This window comes from Taeniopygia guttata, chromosome 7 (assembly GCF_048771995.1).
Source record: "Taeniopygia guttata chromosome 7, bTaeGut7.mat, whole genome shotgun sequence".
NCBI lineage: Eukaryota > Metazoa > Chordata > Aves > Passeriformes > Estrildidae > Taeniopygia > Taeniopygia guttata.
The window spans coordinates 18,629,426-18,653,420 of NC_133032.1; the positions used below are offsets into that span (position 1 = coordinate 18,629,426).

The 23,995-nt window shown below is 40.9% G+C and overlaps 1 protein-coding gene across 5 annotated transcripts in view; it reads right to left on the bottom strand.

The window, feature by feature from the left end:
* The window catches only part of TTN (titin), a 239,364-nt gene that overhangs the window by 21,852 nt on the left and 193,517 nt on the right, over positions 1–23,995 (bottom strand). For all 5 annotated transcript variants that reach the window (XM_072932290.1, XM_072932288.1, XM_072932287.1 and 2 more), the window contains 11 exons: positions 6,874–23,979; positions 6,243–6,539; positions 5,556–6,143; positions 5,157–5,459; positions 4,691–4,987; positions 3,964–4,251; positions 3,578–3,877; positions 3,177–3,479; positions 2,710–3,015; positions 803–2,569; positions 411–707 (listed from right to left, as the gene is read on the bottom strand). In XM_072932290.1, coding sequence (XP_072788391.1) covers positions 411–707; positions 803–2,569; positions 2,710–3,015; positions 3,177–3,479; positions 3,578–3,877; positions 3,964–4,251; positions 4,691–4,987; positions 5,157–5,459; positions 5,556–6,143; positions 6,243–6,539; positions 6,874–23,979 — 21,852 coding nt within the window. The remainder of the gene's footprint in view (positions 1–410; positions 708–802; positions 2,570–2,709; positions 3,016–3,176; positions 3,480–3,577; positions 3,878–3,963; positions 4,252–4,690; positions 4,988–5,156; positions 5,460–5,555; positions 6,144–6,242; positions 6,540–6,873; positions 23,980–23,995) is intronic.

Below are 23,995 nucleotides of genomic sequence, written 5' to 3' on the forward strand. Positions count from 1 at the left end.
AATGATAAACTTATTTTTCCTGTAAGTATCCATAAGTGCATCATATATATATTTGCACATGTATAAAGGTGAAGGATGCAATTAATATATGGTGTTAATAGTATGCCAAGCAACCTGAGACACATTTTAATTTGTAAATTATTCAGTGCACTGGAATATTACAGTCCATGCCTTCTTTCCAATTTTGCCACTGCTCCTTATCCAAGAACAATGTAGCAATTGATTATGTATGTCTGCCAGATTTGGGTCTTTAATTTAGACCTCCCCACCTTGGAATGTAAATGTTCTGAATTGAGTGGGAGGACCTCAGTCACAAGGCCTTTGCCCCTTGACTTCCCACTTCCCATCAGTACAGCCAGAAACTTCATCTGGCTTCAATACCCAAGCATATAAAAAAAAAAAAACCTTACCGTTTTCATCTCTGGTCATGATATAGCCTGAAGACTGTGAAGGTGGGCTGATTGTACCAACAGCATTTCTTGCAAGCACTCTGAATTCATATCGGTCGCCTGGACTGAGCCCTGTAACTGTATATTGGCACTCACTGACATCAGTAAAGTTACACCTGAGCCAACGGTCTGCACTTCCTTGCCGCTTCTCAATGCTGTAAGCCACAATCTTACTGCCTCCATCACGCAGCGGGGGGTTCCATTTCAGGGTGATTGTTTCCCTAGTGACATCAATGTAATCAGGAGTACCAGGTGGGTCTGAAAGGAAAATAATTAAGATTTATTTTTATTACTGCTCACAATAATCTACAAGAGGAGAATTTTCTTGGATGAGTGCATAATCATTCACTTACCCACTGGAGAGACTGCCAAAGTAAATTTGCTTGGCTCACTAGCTCGGCTTAGACCTGCAGCATTTTCAGCATATACTTGGAATTGGTAATCCAGGCCCTCAAGCAGTCCAGTAATCCTGTATTCTCTGTTAGATATTAATGCAACATTAACTTTTTGCCACAAAATACTGTTTCTTTCCTTCTTTTCAACATGGTATCCCATAATCTCTGAACCACCGTCATAAACGGGAGCATCCCAAGAAATGCTCATTCCATCAGCAGTCACGTTGTATACGACAGGTTTGCCTGGGGCACCTGGGGGTTTAAACTGGTGTTTTGCCACAACATCTGCTGAGACAAGAGGTGGGCTCACTCCGTATCTGTTTTCTGCACGAACTCTAAACTGATATTCAGTATCTTTAACAAGGTTTGGTACTTTGAAGGTTGTTCTTGCAGCACTTGAACACACCAGCTTCCAGTTCATTTGTGATGTTTCTCTCTTCTCAATACTGTAGCCAGTAATTTCTCCTCCCCCGTCATCATCAGGAGCCTCCCATGACAAAACTACACTATCTGCTTTGATTTCATCTATTCTTAAAGGTGCTTTTGGCCTAGATGGAGGACCAAGAGTGATTACAGTGATTGTGAATGACTTTCTGCAGACTACGTTATCAAGAATTAAAGTATATTTGCCACCATGCTCCTTTTTCACATTCTTGATACTTAAACTTATCTTGTTTTCAGTTTTCTTGAAACGAAGATGTTCTGTTTCTTTAAGAGGGAGGTTGTCCTTGAGCCAGCTCATTGATGGATTAGGTTTACCTTTATAGGGCAATTCAGCATGCAGGTTATGTCCAATTCTTACTGCAATCTGACCTCCAGGAATATCAGAAAGGTCAGCCTCAGGTGTTATTATAAGTTCTTTCACAGTAATGGGTCCAACAGTAACAGAGTCACTCATGCCTTTTTCGTTTTTAGCAAAGACTCTGAATTCCATGACAGAAAGCTCTTTAAGTTTGTCAGCTACAAATTCACAGCTCTTGCTTGTGCCTGCATATGTCCATTCTTTCTCTTCCTGGAGTTTCTTTTCAATAACATAATCTGATATAATGCTACCACCATCATAGTCAGGTTTGCTCCACTGCAATTTAACAGAACTCTTTGTAGAGTCTTTCATAGCTAGGTCTTTTACAGGTCCAGGTATGTCTGCAGCTTTCACTGGTTCAGTTGTCTCACAAGGTTCACCTAGTCCAATTTCATTTTCAGCAAGAACACGGAAGAAGAATGCAGTCTTTTCTGACAGGTTAGTCAGTTTAAAGGTGGTATGAGAACACTTTGTTGTAACAGTTGACCAGGCCCTCTTTGTAGCATCTCTTCTTTCAACAACATAATTTGTTATTTCAGAACCACCATTGATGAGAGGTGGCTCCCATAGCAGCGTAACTGTGCCACGAGAAACATGCTTGAGCTGCAGCTTCTGGCATGCAGAAGGTGTGTCAAGTACTTTTACATTCACAAATGATGATTTTGCTTCTCCAACTCCATTTTCAATTGTAAGAACATATTTTCCTGTATCATTTCGTGTCACTTGAGGAATAATAAGTAGTGTAGATGATTCTGTGTTTTGGATGATGTATCTTTCATCAGTCCCAAGATTCTTGTCACCCTTTCTCCATGTGACTGTTGGAGGAGGTCTTCCCTTGAATGGAATCATTATTTCCACATCTTCACCTGCTTTAGCGACAATAGATGTCCGAAGAGCAACATCCAGATCAATCTCTGGTGCCACTGTGGAAATAAATAAAAAATTAATAATACATACTTGGAATGTAAAATAAGAAACAGTTAAAAAACAACAACAAAAAAAAAAAAACCCCAAAACAAAACACCCACACAAGAAAATGATAAATCACAAAGAAATACAGTACCAAGAATATCTTTAGCTTGAATGGGTTCCATCATTTCAATAGGCTCTCCTTGTCCAGCACAATTCATAGCAGATACACGGAAATAGTAATTTACACTTGGCTGAAGGTGGGATACAACATATTCAGTTGTTCTCACTTCTCCCTTGGTGCTGACTACAGTCCATTCTTGCTCTTCACCTTCCCTCTTCTCCACCACATAGTGGGTAATTGGACTTCCTCCATCATAAGCGGGTTTAATCCAGCCAAGGGTAACAGATGTCTTGGTTGTATCCACAACTTTCAGCTTTGTTGGTGTGCCTGGCTTATCTGTAAATGACAGTTCATGGGGGGAAAAAAACACCAATCAGAATCCCATTAATTATAAGAGGAAGAAAATCTACCCTCAATTGCGTTGGTACAATCCCACCCTAACTACTCATTTTCCATTGATTTCTAACCTATTGGAAGAAATGCACATTGGATCTTACCAACAGGATCTGCAGCTTTATAGAAGTCAGAAGCCTCAGAGAACGGACCTGGTCCAGCTGCATTGACAGCACAAACTCGGAAATGATATTCACTGTTTTCAGTCAGACCTGTTACTTTCTGTCTGGTGTCCCGAATAGTTTCTTTAGAGACCTTGAACCAACTCAGACTCTTCTTGTCACGTTTCTCCAGAAAATATCCTGATATTTCACTGCCTCCATCAACAGTGGGCCTACTCCAGACAACAGTCATAGAATTCTTGGTAATCTTTGTGACTTCTGGTGTACTAGGTGGTCCAGGTGCAACTGAATAAAAAATCATATGTCAGTAAAACAGTGCTACTTACAAATAGCACACAAGACAATTCAGTTGCTTAAGTTATTTTATAGAACATATTTCTTACCAAATGAATTTTTGGCTATAACAGGCTCAGATTCTAGCGGATCACCAATTCCAAACTTGTTCACACCACGGACACGGAACACATATTCATTTCCTTTGATTAGTTTTGTTGTAGTTATGATACATCCCTCCAGTTTTTCAGAAATTAAAGACCATACAACCCGACTTGTTTCCCGCTTTTCAACAACATAGTGTGTTATAGGTGCACCACCATCATCTGCTGGTGGGTCCCACATTATTGTAATCTTTTCAGCAGTGACTGTTTTAAACTGTATAGGTCCACCTGGGGGTCCTGGCTTGTCTGTGGAAATCAGAAGAAAGAAGATGTTAAGTATTGACTACTGAAGTATTGTTTAATAGCAAACACAGTTGCATCTCAGGACTTACCAAGTATTTGTACTCTAATATGGGCTGATGCTGAACCCATGGCATTCTTCAATTTTAATTCATAGGTACCACTGTCGAGTCGATTTGCATCCTTGATGAGTATAGAAGCAAATTCTGTTGTGCTTTCAAAAGATACTAGTGCACTAGTTAGTACCTCATTGCCATTTTTGAACCATTCAATTGTGGGTATAGGCTTGCCTGAGATGCCTAGTTTTAGCTTAACTGAAGTTCCTGCTTTGTATTTCACTACTTCTGTATATTCTGGTGGAACATCGATTTCAGGTGCACCTTAAGAAAAAATAAGTTAAAAACATGTTTATTGTAGTCCTGTATTTAATAAAATCTCCAAATAATACTACCTTATTTAATCAAATAGTTAAAGGTATTTGATAAATACAAATCAAAGTAAGAGAGCATATGTAACTTAAATCATAAACCTAGAATAAGTTAGAACTAATCCTATGAAGGAGAGACAATTACATGTATAGCTATAAACACTTGAAACATGGGCAGACTTCTTTTGCTCAGAGACTAAAGATACCAGAAGACTTAAAAAATGGAGATACAGACAAAGATGCTCCTTACAATCATGCCCAAATGCTCACAGTCAGTCATGCTTCTTGAATCACTGTAAACTAGCCTTCCATATTTAAAATATGAATCTACAAAACAGCACATTGTCCTAGTACACCAAAATTATATCATTGTATCATTGCAAAACACTTACCGTATGTATCAACACATGTGATAGGACCTACAACATCTGAAGGATTACTAATGGAACCAACAGCATTCTTTGCAAAGACCCGGAATTCATACTTGGAATTCTGTGTCAGGCCAGATACTGTGAACTGAGTCTCAATAACATTGGTGAAGCTAGCTTTTGTCCATCTGCCATCTGGAAGATCACGTTTTTCTACAATGTATCCAGTGATTTTGCTACCACCATCAAATGCTGGCTTCTGCCAGGAGAGAGTGATAGAGGTCTTGGAAATATCTGAGGCACGAACATTTCTTGGTGGTTCTGCAGAAGGAAACAAAATATTGCAATTTTGAATATTGTCTTATTGTACAGAATACATAATATTGTCTTATTGTCCACAGTTATTTTGAATATTGTCTTCTTGTATAAAACAGATTATCACAGGGGAAACAAAATGGTTGGGCTTCATTATTTTATACAGAGTACATACCACAAGCATCAATTGCAAGGACTGGATCAGAAGGACGACTCGCTTTTCCAATGCCAGCTGCATTTTCTGCATAAACTCTAAATTCATAGATAAGGCCAGCGCTGATTGTCGTGACTTTGAAATGAGTGGTACGAATAAGGGTCTTGTTAGCCTTCTGCCATAATATGCTATTTCTGTCTTTCATTTCCAGGTGATATCCAATGATAGCATTGCCACCGTTAGTGACTGGCTCATGCCATCCAACAGTAATACTCTCTCGGGTAACATTAGTGACCCATGGTGTAGAAGGTGGGCCTGGGGTAGCTGATGGGATCAAAATAATTGATTGTTAACAAAATGGTATTTTCAACATCAAAACACAAAATCATCAATGTATACCATGAGAAGCACGTTACTCACTGTAAGGAAGCTTGACAACCACACACTGTGAGTCTATGTGATCGCTTATGCCAAAGCGGTTCTCAGCTTTGATGCGGAATTGGTATTCTTCTCCTGTTGTGAGCCTCATAACTTTGATAACCGTTCTAGCAACAGTGGCAGACACTTCAGACCAAGCAGCAGTACTTGTTTCTCTTTTCAGTACAATATAGTTGGTAACCTGACTTCCACCATCATAAGCTGGTGGTTGCCATCTGAGTGTTACACTCTCTTCAGTGACATCGCTAAGGACAACAGGACCAACAGGAGGACCGGGTCTATCCAGCACAACAATATTAACAAATGACTTTGTGGTGCCACTTGAGTTTGCAGCAGTAATGTCATATCTGCCAGCATCAGCGGCCACACTTTCTTTAAGGTTAATGATGAGACTTTCTGCAGTGGTTTCTGTGTGAAATCTCATGGTAGGTTTCAGTGCAACACCATCTCTAGACAGCGTCACCTTTGGCACTGGTTTTCCAGAAACTGGAATTTCAACTTTTAGATTTGATCCTGCACGAACATATACAGTGTTATGAGGGAAGCCCTTCATGTCAATCTCGGGAGATTCTGAAAAACAAAACATTTCCAAAACATTAAAAGAATGTTCCATCTTTTAAAATATCAATGCACTTGAATGTAACTTTTGTTTCATGTCAGGAAGCATACCTAATTGTTCTTTAACTGTAACAGGGAGCAGTAGTTCCTTAGGATCACTTAAACCAGCTTGGTTTTCTGCAGACACCCTGAAGAAATAGTCAACATTTTCCTTAAGACCATGGACAACATGGTGAGTTGTCTTTACAACTGCACACTTAACCCATTTTTGCTGTCCTTTCTCAAGAGCTTCAAGGAGGTAGCTAACAATTCTGCTTCCACCATCATGTTCTGGTTTTAGCCATGAAAGAGAAACACTGTCCTTTGTGACGTTTGTTACTCCTAGCTTTTCTGGTGGGCTGGGTTTTTCTGAGAAAAAAAGTGCAACAGGTTAAACAACATAGAAGATACTGACTTTTTATATTAGCAATCACAAAGGAACACAATCTGGATCAATAAAATTAAAATCAGGGTTTTTAAACCAATTTCTACATTAGAAATATTTTAAGTAAAATCCAAGCAAAAAGATTTAAAAATCAAGCTATTAGTTAGCTCTTTTTTATTTGCAAAACCACAGACATACCTACAAAAATTATCTATTTTACTGTATGCAGATTTAAAGCTTTTGACATTATTTTGAAGTTAACACTTAAAACTCATATTATTTTAAGTATTAAGACATTTTTTGCATAGTAAAACATACCTGTTATTTTTGTTCCCTCTTTGGTCTCAGAAGGAACTCCGACACCATATTCATTTTCTCCGGAGACACGGAAGTAGTAAATGGCACCTTCTTGCAAACCAGTCACTTTGTAGGACAGGCGATGACAGTTGTTAGTCACAGTGACCCATGCCTTTTTGCTAGCTTCTCGTTTTTCAATTACATAGTTCTTTACAGGTGCTCCACCATCATTTTCAGGAACATCCCAAGATAACACAGCAGATTCTTTGGTTATGTCTTTTGTTGCAATATTAGATGGTGGGCCAGGCGTATCAAGAACTTTGACTATTAAAGTCAAGGTGGTAGTGTTCAGAATGTTTTGCAATGTTAATGTGTACTTTCCAGAATCATTTCTTGTTGCTTTTTCAATAGTAAGAGATGTACAATTACTTGAAGTGTCAATGCTTGCACGTGTACGGAGATCAGTGTCTGGTTTGTTCCATGTTACATTTGGGACTGGTTTGCCTCTGAAAGGAACAGTCATTGTGAAGGATCCACCAGCCTTTACAATTAAAGTCTTCCGCATTTCACTGTCAATTTCAAAGGCAGGTTCTTCCTCTCTTTCTTTTGCCACCTGAGGTTCTGAGACATCACTTGGTTCACTGACACCCATTTTGTTAATGGATTTCACTCTAAAAACATACTCAGATCCTGATGTTAATCCAGTTATGGTATATTCTGTGCCTCTTAAATTCTGAATAGCTGTTGTCCAGTCAGTTTCATCAGTTTTCTTGTATTCAACTGTGTATCCTGTTACTGGAGCACCTCCATCAAACAGTGGCTTTGTCCAACCAATTGTGATATTTGACCTTGTAGAATCCATAATCTTAGGTTTAGATGGGGGCGATGGCAAGAATATTGGATCTTCTGCCTTAATCAATGGTGTGGTTTCACTTGGGAGACTGAGGCCAGCAGCGTTTTCTGCATAAACACGGAATTCATACTCACATCCCTCACGGAGACCCGATGATTTCACTCTTAAATCATAAACTGGCTTTTTGTTTACACGAATCCATCTTAGGCTGGTTTTCTCACGCCTTTCAATTACATAGCCCGAGATCTCACTGCCTCCATCAGACTCAGGTCTTGCCCAGCATAGAGTTATTGAATCTTTGCTCACACTGGTGATCTCTAAAGATGTAGGTGGGCTTGGAACTGTAAATGGGTCTAAGGCTTTGACAGCAATGCTTTCTAGAGGCTCACCAACGCCGTATTTGTTAACTCCCATTACTCTGAAAATATATTCATTACCCTTCAGTAACTTTGTCACTTTACAAGATGTTGTTTTAAGCTCTCCTTCACAAAGTGTCCATGCAATTCTGCTGGTCTCACGTTTTTCCACAATATAATGATCAATATCTGCCCCACCGTTTTCTTGAGGGGGTCCCCATGATAAATGGCACTTTTCAGCAGTAAGACCATTTATTTCTAATGGACCTGCAGGTGGGCCAGGTCTATCAAGTACTTTGCAATTAATTGCCAAAGATTTTGTTCCTGCAACGTTCTGTAATGTTAGTACATACTGTCCTGAATCACGTCGGATACAGTCCTTAATGGTTATTGCAGTAGTGTAATCTGTTGAGACTATTTCAACTCTAGCTTTTCCTTCAAGCTCCTTGCCATCCTTTGTCCATGAAATCACTGGTATTGGCCGTCCTGCAACATCAGCATTGACTTTAAACACTTCTCCAGCTTTCACAACTACAACATCCCTGAATTTGGCATCCATCATAATTCTTGGAGCTTCTACATCATCTTTCACAGTCACAGGTCCAGTTGATTCAGATGGCTGACTGAAGAGACCAGCAGCATTCTTTGCAATCACATGGAATTCATAACGCTGGTCTTCTGTAAGTCCACCTACATCAAAGTATGTTTCTTGTACATTAGTAAAATTACATTTTAGCCAACGACCATCTGGTAGTTCTCGGCGCTCAATAATATAACCTGTTACTTTAGCTCCACCATCGTATTCTGGTTTAGTCCACTTCAATGAGACAGATGTTCTTGTAATATTAATAACTTCTGGTTGACCAGGAGGATCACATGGATCTCTTGCAGCAACTGGTTCACATGCTTTGCTGCATTTGCCTATTCCAGCAATGTTTTCTGCATACACACGATATTCATACATCAGTCCTTCATCAAGACCTGTAACTTTCATTTGTGTATCAGTTATGAGGCTCTTGTTGACTTTTGTCCAAAGAATGCTGCTTCTTTCTTTATACTCCAAATGGTATCCTAGTACTACACTACCTCCATCATTAACTGGTACCTGCCAAGTTACAATCATGAAAGATTTAGTTGCATGTGCCACACGAGGTGTTCCTGGTGGACCTGGAGGCTTAAATGGATACTCTGCCACAACTGAAGGAGAATTAGTGTAAGAGCTTTTCCCATAGCGGTTTTCTGCACAAACACGGAACTGATATTCAGATCCAGTGACAAGTCGAGATACTTTAATTGATGTTCTTGCAACTGCTGCAGATACGACCTCCCATGTTGTTGTGGTAGTATCTCTCTTTTCCACAATGTAATTGCTAATGTGACATCCACCATCATATGCTGGAGGTTTCCAAGACAGAGTTACACTATCAGCACTAACTTCATCAATTTTAACATCAGTAGGTGGTCCTGGTCTGTCAAGGACAACTACAGTTAGAGAAGCTGTTGTTGTTCCAGCAGTATTTGAAAGATGTAATTCATAATGTCCCAGATCTTCATTTGTAGCTTCCTTGATGGACAGTGAAGTTAAAGTCTTTGATGTCTGAACATTTACCCTGGTTGTCTGTTTTAAGGGATTCCCATCCTTCTTCCAGCTAACAGTGGGAAGAGGTCGTCCTCTGAATGGAATGTCAATCTTAAGATCATCTCCAGCTTTCACTGTGAATGTGTTAAAGAGAAGCTCAACAGACGGCTGGATTTCAATATCTTTTGCAATGACCGGGACACCAAGTTCTCTTGGATCACTTTTTCCTTTTTCATTAACAGCAATCACCCTGAAACTGTACTCTTCTCCCATACTTAAGCCTGTTACTGTTGCTTCCAACGTTTTCACCTGTGTACATGCACTCCATTTTACACTTCCTTTACTCTGCATTTCTACTATATAACCAGTAATTTTACTACCACCATCACTCTCTGGTTTTTCCCATTTAATTGATGCAGAATTGCGAGTCACGTCAACAAGAATGACTTTTGAAGGTGGAGAAGGTGGTTCAGACACCTTAACTGGATCAGCAATTTCTGCTGGCAAACCAGCCCCATATTCATTTACAGCTAGAACACGGAAGTAATAACTACATCCTTCTTGTAGTTGAGTAACTTTGAAGGAATTCTTAGTACAGTTGCTTGTAACTGTGGCATATGCCTTTCTCGTGGATTCTCGCTTTTCAACTATGTAGTTGGTAATTTTAGCTCCACCATCAATAAGTGGTGCTTCCCAGGCTAAAGTTACAAAATCTTTTTTCACTTCTCTGATTGTCAGATTTAGAGGTGCACTAGGTGTATCAAGCACTCTGACATTAACAAAAGCGGATTTTTTGCCACTGTTGTTCTCTAAAGTAAGATTGTATCTACCACTATCAAATCTATTGACATTGTCAATGACCAGCATTGTATAGGAACTGGTGACTTCAATCTGAGCTCGCTCACTAATTGTTCCTTCTGCTTTCTCCCATTTAACTTCAGGTTCTGGTCTTCCTTTGATGGTGACAAACAGGCGTAAAGTACCACTAGCACGTACAGTGACTACTTTTCTGAGATCCGCGTCAAGTTCAATTTCAGGAGGTTCAATCTTGTCCTCTGCTAAGACTGCGCCAGGTACAGTCGCAGGTTCTCCTACTCCTTCTGAGTTGACAGCACAGATGCGGAAGTTATACTCCTGGTTCTCTTTCAGTTTTGTCACGGTAAACTGTTTTGCTTGAAGGCCTGTTGGTGGGGTACATGTAGTCCATTCATCAGCAGCAGCTTCTTTTACTTCCACTACATACCCTTTAACAGGAGCACCACCATCATAAATGGGCTTACTCCAGGCAAGGGAAACTGATGACCTAGAAGTATCTGTAACCTTTGGATTGCTAGGTGGACCTGGTGGATATAATACATCACAAGCACGATAGAAAATGGATGGCTCACTGGGTTCACCCACCCCTGCAGCATTTTCAGCAGACACTCTAAATTCATAGAAATGCCCATCAGTTAGACCTGTTACTCTGAATCGCAAGTCTGTCAGCCTTTTCTTATTGCATTTGGTCCACCGGATACCATCCTTGTCTCGTTTTTCAAGTATGTAACCTTCAATTTCAGCTCCTCCATTGTCTTCTGGGCGACCCCATGTTACCACCATAGAATCTTTTGTGATTGCTGAAACTTCAGGTGTTGAAGGTGGACCAGGGGGTTTGTATGGATTACGAGCCACAACTGGTTCAGATTCCAAGGGCTCTCCAACTCCGTATTTATTCACTGCCATTATACGGAAAATATATTCATTGCCAGGAAGGAGTTTGGTTACTTTGTGATTAAGAGCCTGCACATCTGTTGCTACTTGTGTCCATGAAAGCCTGCTTGTCTCTCTCTTCTCAATTAAATAATGTGAGATACTAGAACCACCATCATGTGAAGGTGGAGACCATGACAAGTAGCATTTTTCTGCAGTGACACCTGTAATGTTCAAAGGTCCTTCTGGAGGTCCTGGTCTGTCAAGCACTTTTACAGTGATTGGTATAGATTTGGTGCCACCAACATTTTTGAGATTAAGAGTATAGTGACCTCCATCTACTCTTATACAGTCTTTGACAGTGAGAATTGTTTTCTCAATGGTAGATTTAATTTCCATTCTTGCAGTTGTTTCTTCAAGGTCTTTACCATCTTTTGACCATGTAATGTCAGGAATAGGTTTGCCATGGATATCAGCTTCAAGAACAAAGGTTTCTCCAGCATGAACAACAATGACATCTCTGTATTTAGGATCCAAAGAAGCTCCTGGCGCTTCAATTTCATCTCTGGCAGTAATAGGCCCTGTACTTTCAGATGGTTCACTCAAGCAACCAGCTGCATTTCTTGCAATTACTCTGAATTCATATCGTTGGTTTTCAACAAGACCACTTACAGTAAATTCTGTTTCCAACACATTTGTAAAGCTGGCTTTCATCCAGCGACCATCTGGCAGTTCTTTCTTTTCTACAATATAACCAGTTATTTTGCTTCCACCATCATATTCTGGCTTTTTCCACTTCAGTGTGATATTACTTCTTGTAACAACAATGGCCTCTGGGCGGCCAGGTGGGTCACAAGGATCTCGGGCAACGTACAGTTCTGATACTTTGCTGACTTTACCAATACCAACAATGTTTTCAGCAGAAACTCTGAACTCATATTCAAGACCTTCTTCAAGGCCGTCTGTTTTATATTTGGTGTCCACAATAAGTGACTTGTTCTGTTTTGTCCAAAGAATGCTGTTCTTATCTTTACGCTCAAGATGGTAGCCAAGAACTTTGCTTCCTCCATCATTAACTGGTTCATGCCATTGTACAATCATGTGGTCCTTGGAAGCTGCTGTAACAAATGGGGTTCCAGGTGGTCCAGGCACCTTGTAGGGGTATTGCACAACAATTGATTTAGAAGCCAAAGGAGAGCTCTTTCCATATCTATTTTCAGCAGAAATCCTGAACTGGTATTCAGAACCTGTTTTAAGCTTTGTTGCTTTGATGGTTGTTCTTGCAACAGTTGCTGACACAATGTTCCATGTGGTAGTGCTTGTGTCACGCTTTTCTACTATATAGTTGCTTATCTGGCAGCCACCAGTATAATCAGGTGGATCCCATGATAAAACAACAAAGTCTGCACTAATTTCGTCAAAGCGGACAGGTCCTCGTGGTGGGCCAGGCTTTTCTAGTACAATTATGCTCAGGTGCTCTGTTGCTGTACCTGCTGCATTTGTTGCTGTTACTGTATATTTACCAAAGTCTTCCCTGTTGCTTTCTTTAATATGTAAAATAGTTAATGTTGTCGTATTCTCAATATTTAATCTGGTCGTCTGTTTCAGTGGCTGCTCATCTTTTGTCCAAGTAATAGTAGGTTTGGGTCTACCTATAAATGGTACTTCTACCTTCAGATCTTCTCCAGCTTGTACACTGTATGTATTAAACATTAGTTTGAAACTTGGCTCAATAGTCAGGTCTTTAGCTATCACAGGAATTCCAAGTGCTCTGGGATCGCTTTTGCCTTTTTCATTGTAGGCAACCACACGGAATTGATATTCCTGTCCTGGACTCAAACCAGACACCTCTGCATTACATGTTTTGGTCTCACTAACAACACTCCATTTTTCTGTTCCTTTAGGCAACATTTCAACAAGATATCCCAAAACTCTGCTACCTCCATCATGTTCAGGTTTTTCCCATGTAAGTGATGCACTTCTCTGAGTGACATCAGTGAGTGTTACTTTCCCAGGAGGCAGAGGTGGCTCTGAGGCTTTGATAGCATCCCTGGTTTCAACTGGAACACCAATTCCATATTCATTTTCAGCCATAACTCTGAAGTAATAAATGGCTCCTTCTGTAAGATTTTCAACTTTAAAACTTGTCTTGGCACACTTAGCACTTACATTTGCAAATGCCTTCCTGGTTGACTCACGTTTGTCTATTACATAGTTCTTTACCTTTGCACCACCATCAATAATTGGTGGCTCCCAAGATAATACAGCAGAATCCTTCTTTATATCCTTTACCACTAAGTTTTGCGGGGGTCCTGGCGTGTCCAAGACTTTCACTGTAACAAATGCAGATTTAGAACCACTGCTGTTCTCCAGCTTAAGAATATACTTTCCAGCATCATTTCTATCACAATTGTCAATTGAAAGTTGTGTGTAGTTTATGCCTTTATCAATCTGAACTTTTTCTGAGAATTCACCTTCTTCTCGGGACCATGTGATGTCAGGGGTTGGTCGTCCCCTGAATGGTATGTGAATCCTAGCAGACCCACCAGCTCTAACCACTATCCCTTTCCTTAGCTCTGAATCAATATCAAGTTCCGGAGCTTCAAGTTTGTCTTCTGGTTTAATAGTACCAGGAACCGATGCAGCCTCTCCCACACCGATCTTGTTGAGAGCACACACTCGTAGTTTGTATTCTTGATGTTCAGTAAGCTTTTTAATCTCAAATCGAGTGGCACGTATGCCTGTCTGTGGAGTAGCAAGCGACCATTCGTCTTCATCTGCTTTACAGATTTCTACAAGGTATCCCTGGATTTCACAACCACCATCATAAATAGGTTTACTCCAACCCAGTATAACTGAACTTTTGGTGGTATCCACAACATGGACATTTGTAGGTGGGCCAGGCTTGAACATTGGGTCACAAGCTTTGAAATAGGGAGAAACTTGGCTTGGTTCACCAACTCCAGCAGCATTTTCAGCAGAAACTCTGAATTCATATTCATGATCCTCTGTTAAACCTGTAACTCTTAATCGCAAATCTGTAATGCGGCGTTTATTGCATTTTATCCATCTGATGCCTGCTCGGTCTCTCTTTTCTACAATGTAACCTATGATTTCACTACCTCCATCACTGTCCGGCCGGGTCCAGCAGACAGTCATAGAATCCTTTGTGATGTTGGTAATTTCCAAGGCTTTTGGTGGTCCAGGAACCACAAACGGATTTCTCATCATTACTGGCACAGATTCTAATGGCTCACCAACCCCATATTTGTTAACTGCCATGATACGGAAGACATATTCATTTCCTTCCAAGAGTTTTGTTACTTTCAGCATTGTAGGTAAAACTTCTGAAGCAACCACAGTCCATGCCAGGCGGCTAGTTTCTCTCTTCTCTACAATGTAATGAGAAATATCACTGCCACCATCATGAAGAGGAGGACCCCATGCCAGTGCACATTTTTCAGCTGTAACTCCTGTAACTTGCACTGGGCCCTCTGGAGGTCCTGGCCTGTCCAAGACTTTTACATTTACTGTTACTGTCTTTGTTCCTGCAACATTAGAGGCTTCAAGAATGTACTGTCCACCATCAACTCTAACAGCATCTTTTACAATTATTAATGCACTGAAATCAGTGTTCTTTATTTCATATCTAGCAGTATCCTCAAGCTCTTTATCTCCTTTGTACCACTTAATGGTTGGTAGTGGCTTTCCATGAACATCAGCCTCAAGTCTGAATGTTTCACCAGCATTTACAACAATAGTGTCTTTGTACTTCGGATCCATTGAAATTCGTGGAAGTTCAACTTCATCCCTTGCTGTTATTGGTCCTGTACTGTCAGAAGGTTTGCTTATTGCACCTGCAGCATTCTTTGCAATTACTCTAAATTCGTATCTTTGGTCTTCAGTAAGTCCTGTTACAGTGAACTGAGTTTCAATGATATTTGTGAAGCTTGCTTTCATCCAGCGACCATCTGGTAAGTCACGTTTCTCTACAATATAACCAGTAACCTTACTTCCACCATCATATTCTGGTTTGGTCCACTGTAGAGTAATAGAGCTTCTTTTTATTATTATAGCTTCTGGGCGACCTGGAGGATCACATGGATCACGAGCTACGTAGCACTCAGAAACTTTACTTGTTCTGCCTACACCAACAATATTTTCTGCAGAAACTCGAAACTCATATTCAATTCCTTCTTCAAGATTATTTGTCTTAAAAGTTGTGTCCTGAATAATAGTCTTATTTACTTTAGTCCATAGAATGCTGTTTTTCTCCTTTCTCTCAAGATGGTAACCCAGCACTCTACTGCCACCATCATTTACTGGTTCATGCCATTGTACAACCATAGAGTCTTTTGTAACTGTTGTCACAAATGGAGTGCCAGGAGGTCCTGGTTCCTTGTAGGGATACTGTGCTACGACTGGTGCAGATTCCAATGCGAAACTCTGACCATATCTGTTCTCAGCAAATATTCTGAACTGGTATTCTGAACCAGTTTTCAGTTTAGTCACCTTCAGGGTAGTTCTTGCAACAGTAGCCGAAACTGTTTCCCATACAGTGGTTGTTGTATCTCTCTTGTGCACAATATAGTTGGTGATTTGGCAGCCGCCTGTGTACACTGGGGGATTCCATGACAGGGTAATACTTTCAGCACTTATTTCATCAAACTTCACAGGTCCCACTGGAGGGTCAGGTTTGTCTAGAGTAATAATTTCAACAGAGGCAGACTTTTGCCCAACAACATTAGCCACAGTGATTTCATAAGTGCCACTGTCTTCTTTGCTGGTTTCCTTAAGATTCAATATAGTGAGATCAGTTGAATCGCTAACATTGACTCTTGTTGTCTGCCGCAATGGCTGGCCATCTTTAAGCCAAGTAACAGTTGGTTTAGGTCGACCTGCAATTGGTATTTCTACTTTTAGGTCCTGTCCCACCTGAACACTGTAACTGTGGAAAGCAGGTCTTACATCAGGTTCAATCACCAGGTCTTTGGCAACTATTGGAACTGCAAGTGCTCTAGGATCACTCTTACCCTTTTCATTTACAGCCATCACTCTAAAAAGATATTCTTCTCCTTGAGTTAGATTAGTAACAACTGCTTCAAGTGTTTTAACACGAGCACACTCTGACCACTTCTCACTACCCTTTGCTTGCATTTCAACAATATATTGTATGATTTTACTACCACCATCATGTTCTGGTTTTGCCCAACTTAATGAGACACTGTTTCTTGTGACATCATCCACTGTTATTTTCCCAGGAGGCTGTGGAACTTCAGCAACTTTAATTGGGTCACTGGTTTCTGCAGGGAGGCCAATTCCATATTCATTCTCAGCAGAGACTCTGAAGAAGTAGTAGCATCCCTCCTGAAGTTGATCTACTTTCCATGAAGTCTTGTGGCAGTTTGTTACAACAGCTGCATACGCCTTTCTTGTTGCCTCACGCTTTTCAATAATGAAATTCTTTATTTTTGCTCCACCATCCAGGAGAGGAGGCTCCCATGAAAGTGAAACAGAATCTTTAGTGATCTCTCTGATTTTTAAGTTAACAGGTGCACTTGGGGTATCCAGTACTCTTACACTGACAAATGCAGACTTTGTTCCACTGCTGTTTTCTAAGGTCAGAGTATATTTTCCGCTATCAAATCTGTTAACATTATCTAGAACAAGGGAAGTAAAGCTACTAGTAGTATCAATAATAGCTGCTTCTCTGATGTCACCATCCACTTTACCCCATTTTACTTCAGGTGTTGGACGACCTCTGATGGGAACAAACAATCTTAAGGAACCTCCTGCTCTCACATTTACAATCTTCCTCAATTCCATGTCAAGGTCAAGGTCTGGAGCCTCCATCTTCTCTTCTACAATAACAGAACCAGGAACATCTGCATGCTCTCCAACTCCTGCTTTATTAACTGCACATATGCGGAATTTGTATTCATGTTTTTCCACTAATTTTTCTACTTCCATGTGAACATTCTTAATTCCAGTTGGAGGGGTACAAATTGACCATTCACCATCACTTACATCACATTTTTCCACAATGTATCCCTGAATTTCAGAGCCACCATCATATATAGGTTTGCCCCATGAAAGAAAAACCGAAGATCTTGTAACATCTGTAACTTTAGGATTATTGGGTGGGCCTGGCTTGTAAATAGGATCACATGCTTTGTAGTAAGCAGAAGGTGGACTTGGTTCACTAAGACCAGCAGCATTTTCAGCTGAAACTCTGTACTCATAATCATGGTTTTCTATAAGACCAGTCACTCTGTATCGCAGTTCACTTATCAGACGTTTGTTACACCTTGTCCAACGAATGCCTTCCTTATCTCGTTTTTCAAGGACGTAGCCTAGGATTTCACTGCCGCCATCTGAGGCTGGTCTTTCCCATACAACTATCATAGAATCCTTGGTAACTGCTGTGACTTCCGGAGCCTTGGGAGGAAGTGGCACAACAAATGGGTTCTTTGCGACTACTGAGTCAGATTCAAGAGGTTCACCAACACCATATTTATTTACTGCCATGATGCGGAAAACATACTCATTTCCTTCTAGAAGTTTTGTAACTTTGCAGTTCAGGGTTTGCACATTTGAGTCAACAACAGTCCACACCAACCGACTGGTTTCCCTTTTCTCTACAACATAGTGTGAAATATCACTACCACCATCTTGTAGTGGAGGTTTCCATGACAGCATGCATTTTTCAGCTGTAACACCTGTAATCTCAACAGGTCCTTCGGGAGGTCCAGGTCTATCAAGAACTTTGACGTTAACAGGAACCTTCTTTTCACCTGCAACATTTTTTGCCAGTAGTACATACTGCCCACTGTCAACTCTCGTGGCTTCCTTCACACTGAGGCTTGTTGCAAAATCAGTAGTTTTTATTTCCATATGAGCGGTGCTTGTCAGCTCACGATCACCTTTTAACCACTGAATGGAAGGTATTGGTTTGCCATGAACATCAGCATCAAGCTTGAATGATTCACCAGCATGCACTACAATAGTGTCTCTGAATTTTGGATCCATACTTATTTGAGGTGGTTCTACTTCATCTCTTGCTGTAATTGCCCCTGAGCTCTCAGATGGTTCACTGAAAACACCTGCAGCATTTCGGGCTATAACACGAAATTCGTATCTCTGGTTTTCAACTAGACCAGTTACTTCAAACTGCGTATCAATGACATTTGTAAAGCTTGCTTTCATCCAACGGCCATCAGGTAACTCCTTCTTTTCAACAACATAGCCTGTGATTTTGCTTCCACCATCATATATAGGTTTCTTCCACTGGAGTGTTACTGAGCTTCTTGTGACAATTAGAGGTTCTGGACGACCTGGAGGGTCACATGGGTCACGTGCAGTATAGCATTCAGATGCTCTACTTGCCTTTCCAATTCCTACTATGTTTTCTGCATAGACTCTGAATTCATATTCAAGACCTTCCTCAAGGCCAGTTGTCTTGAATTTGGTATCTGGAAGAGGTGTTTTATTCAGTTTAGCCCACAGAATGCTGTTTCTTTCTTTGCGCTCCAAGTGATAACCAATGATCCTGCTACCGCCATCATTGACTGGTTCATGCCATTGTACCACCATGCTGTCTTTTGTGACATTTGTTACAAAAGGAGTTCCAGGTGGACCAGGAACTTTAAATGGGTATTGGGCGATTATTGACTCTGAGGTGAGATATGTACTCTTCCCATATCTGTTCTCAGCTGCAATTCTGAACTGATATTCACAGCCAGTCTTTAAACGACATGCTTTTATAGTTGTTCTTGCAACAGTAGCTGACACAATGTGCCAAGTTGTGGTGGAAGTGTCTCTTCTTTCTACAATGTAATTATTGATAGAGCTACCACCATCGTACTTGGGTGGTTCCCAGGAAATGGTAATACTATCTGCTGTTACTTCATCTACTTTTACTGGTCCAGTTGGAGGTCCTGGTTTGTCAAGGACAACAATATTTAGTGTCTCAGTTGCTTCACCAGCAGAGTTTGTAAGTTTAACTAAATATGTTCCCACATCTTCTCTGCATGCTTCTTTTATTGTTAACACTGCATTGTTTTCTGAACTTTCTGCATTTACTCTTGTAGTCTGCTTCAATGCCACATTGTCTTTATGCCAAGACACTGCCGGTTTGGGTCGACCAACAAAAGGAACATCAACCTTTAAGTCCTCTCCTGCTAGAACACTGAAAGTGGTGAACAGTAGTTTGAAAGCTGGTGGGATCACAAGATCTTTTGCAACAACTGGTATACCCAACTGGCGAGGATCACTGATACCTTTCTCATTCTGAGCTGAAACACGGAAGGTGTATTCTTCACCTTGGATCAGTCCTGTGATGGTGGCTTCAGTAACTTTTACGGTAGCACAGGTTGACCACTTTTCACTGCCTTTGCTCTGCATTTCTACAATATAGCCTAGAATTCTGCTACCACCATCGTGTTCAGGTTTTTCCCAAGATAAGGTTACGCTATTTCTTGTCACATCCAACAAAGTTATTTTCCCTGGTGGAAGTGGTCTTTCTGATACTTTTATAGATTCTGAAGTTTCAACTGGAAGGCCTATTCCATACTCATTTTCAGCTAGGACTCTGAAGTAGTAGTTGCAGCCTTCTTGCAGTGAATCAACTTTCCAGCTGGTCTTGTGGCAATTGGCATTAACAGTTGAATAAGCTTTTCTTGTTGATTCACGCTTTTCAACAATGTAATTTTTAATTTTAGAGCCACCATCTATGAGAGGAGGCTCCCATGTGAGTGTAACTGATGATTTTGTAACTTCCTTTATTTTCAAATCTTGAGGTGCCCCTGGAGTATCAAGAACTCTGACATTCACAAACGCTGTCTTGCTACCTGAGCTGTTTTCAATTGTCAGTATGTATTTGCCACTATCAAATCTATTTACATTTTCAACAATAAGTAAAGTATAAGAGCTTGTTGATTCAATGCTCGCTCTATCCAAAGATTCCCCATGTTCTCTTGTCCATTTTACTTCAGGTGCTGGTCTTCCTTTAATTGGGACAAAGAGTCTCAGAGTACAGCAAGCTCTAATAGTTACAACTTTACGTAGCTCTGCATCAAGTTCAATCTCTGGAGGTAGCATTCTTTCTTCAGCTTTTGGAGTGCCAGGAACAAGAGCAGGTTCCCCAAGACCTTCAGAGTTCATAGCATATATCCGTATTTTATACTCTTGGTTTTCTTTCAAGTCAGTGATGGTAAAAGAAGTGGCCTTTAGACCCACTGGTGGAGTTACAATCTTCCACTCATCTTCTTCAGGTAGTGCAATCTCAACCATGTAACCTGTGATCTCTGAACCACCATCATATATTGGTTTGTTCCATGCTATTGTAATAGAGGACTTGCTGCTATCCAAAACACGAGGATTACCTGGGGGACCAGGCTTAAATACAGTATCACATGCTTTATAGAATGGACTGGCTGGGCTTGGCTCACTGACACCAGCAGCATTTTCCGCCATGACTCTGTATTCATATTCATGGCCTTCTGTCAGTCCAGACACTTTAAAACGTAAGTCAGTAACAACCCTTTTGTTACATTTCACCCACCGTAGACCAGTTCTGTCTCGACGTTCTACAATATAGTTAGTTATGGGGCTCCCACCATCAGAATCAGGATGGCCCCAACAGACAACCATAGAATCCTTTGTAATTGCTGTAACTTCAGGTGTTTTAGGTGGATCAGGTGGAACATATGGATTTACTGCAAGAATGGGCTCTGATTCCAGAGGCTCACCAACTCCATATTTGTTAACAGCCATAACTCGGAACACGTACTCATTGCCCTTCAACAGTTTAGTAACCTTCAGTTTAGTCACTGGAACTTCTGTGCCTACAGATGTCCATGCCAATCTACTTGTTTCACGTTTTTCAACCACATAATGGTCAATCTTTGCTCCTCCATCATCCAGTGGGGGTAGCCATGACAGCACACATTTTTCTGCAGTGACTTCAGACACAGCCAAAGGCCCTTCTGGGGGACCAGGTCTATCAAGAACTTTAACATTGAAGACATGCTTGGCAAAGCCACCAGGGTTTGTTGCAGTAAGTGTGTAAGCACCGCCATCTCTTCTTGAGGAATCTTTGTTGATGAGAATGGTAGAGAAATCTGCTGTTTTTATTTCTAATTTTGCTGTGTCCTCAAGTTCTTTTTCTCCCTTTGTCCATGTCATAGTTGGTGGAGGGCGACCTGAAACATCAGCCTCAAGTCTGAAAACTTCACCTGCTTTCAACACTATGGTGTCCTTGTATTTAGCATCCACCTTTATCCTTGGTGCTTCAATGTCATCTCTACAAGTGATTGCATCTGATGGCTCTGAGGGCTGACTAACAGCTCCACCAGCATTCCTAGCAATGACACGGAATTCATAGGCAGCATCTTCTGTCAAACCACTTACAGTGAATTCAGTCTCTAGTATATTGCTGAAATTAGCCTTCAGCCAACGGCCATTAGGAAGGTCTCTTTTTTCAACAGTGTAGCCAGTTATCTTAAAACCTCCATTATATTCTGGTTTAGTCCACTTCAGTGTAACTGCATGTCTTGTAATGTTCAGAGGTATTGGCTTACCAGGTGGATCTATTGGGTCCAGGGCAAACACAGGCTCAGATGGTTTGCTTGGCTTACTCTTCCCAGCCAGGTTTTCTGCTATAACACGGAATTCATATGCAATGCCATCGGTAAGTCCAGATGATTTAAAGATATTTCCTGACACCAACATTTTACTTACAGTCTGCCAAACAATGCTGTTTCGCTCTTTTCTTTCAATGTGATATCCCAGTATTGGACTTCCACCATCAGTAACTGGCTCATTCCAGCTAATGGTCATGGTTTCTTTGGTGACTGCAATCACCTGAGGAGTGCCAGGAGGCCCAGGTACCTTAAATGGGTAGTTGGCAACTACAGACTCTGAAGTAATGGCTGGACCAACTCCATATCTGTTTTGAGCTTTAACACGGAACTGATACTCAACTCCAGTAGTAAGACGAATGGCTTTAAATGTAGTGCGTATCACTGTAGTTGCCAGTTCAGTCCACGTGGTACTGTCAGTCTGACGCATTTCTACAACATAGTTACTTATTGGTACACCACCATCATTCAAAGGAGGCTCCCATGAGAATGTTAGGAAATCACATGAAATTTCTTCAAATTTGATTGGTCCAGTAGGCGGTCCAGGTATGTCATGAACCTGAACTGTGATTACTTCACTAACTTCTCCAACAATATTTTTAGCTGACAGTGGATATTGACCACTATCACTTCGAATACATTCATTGATGGTCAATATGGTTGCAGTTGCTGTATTCTCATAATTTACCCTTTGTGTTTGCTTAAGTATTTGGTCTTCTTTCTTCCAAGTCACAGTAGGCCTTGGACGGCCAAGTACAGGGATTTCAATCTTGATATTGTCACCAGCTTTGGCAATGACTGTTTTCTGGTAAATAGCACGGAGGTCAAACTCTGGTAGCATTGTTTGCTCCTTGATAATAACTGGTCTGCTTTCCCTTGGGGCACTTCTTCCAGCACTGTTAACTGCCATAACCTGGAAAGTATACTCTTCATTTTCAGTTAGATTCTTTACTACACAGTCCAGCGTTTTTACAGTGGTGATGTGTGCCCACTGATTGGTTCCTTTTCTCTGTGCTTCAATTACATAGCCAGTGATCTTGCTGCCACCATCATGTTCTGGTTTTGGCCAAGCTAGGCTAACTGAATTCCGTGTTACATCCATAATATTAAGGCTCTCAGGTGGGGATGGGGCCTCAGAAGCTTTTACTGGTTCTGTAGTTTCAGCTGGTTCACCAATACCATACTCATTTTCAGCCAGTACTCTGAAATAGTATTCACACCCCTCAGACAAATTAGGAACCTTGAAGGAACACTTCTGGCAGTTGGTTGTGACTGTTGAATATGCCTTCCGAGTTGATTCACGTTTCTCAACAATATAATTTGTTATACGTGAACCTCCATCTACCAGAGGCATATCCCATTGGAGGGTGATGCTGTCTTTGGTTATTTCTCTAGGCTTAAGGTTTATTGGTGGACCTGGTGTATCCAAGACTTTTACATTTACAAAGCCAGTCTTCTTGCCAGCAGCGTTTTCAAGAGTCATTACATATTTTCCTGCATCATATCTGGTGCATTCTGTGACAATCAAGAGTGTAAAAGAGTCAGTATTTTCAATACTGGCACGTCCTTTGAGTGAAAGATCATCTTTTGTCCATGTAACTTCTGGAGTTGGACGTCCTTTAATTGGTACAAAAATCCGAATAGTGCATCCAGCTCTAACGACAAGTGTTCTTCTTAGCTCAGCATCCAGTTCAAAGTCAGGAATCTCTTCTCGGTCAACGATTTCCACACTCGGAATTATTGCTGGTTCACCAACACCTGCAGCATTCATGGCAGAGATTCTGAAATTATACTTGGCCCCAGTCTGCAGAGGAGCAACAACAAACTGAGTGATCCTTAAAGCAGTCCCTATTGTGTCTTTCACCCATGCATCTTCTCCTTCTTTTTGATGCTCTACTATATAGCCAGTGATTTCAAGACCACCATCATAGTGAGGCTTGCCCCAGGCTAAAGATGCACTTGTCTTTGTGGTGTCAGTCACTCTTGGATTTGCAGGTGGACCTGGTGGGTCTGAAAAGCAAATAAA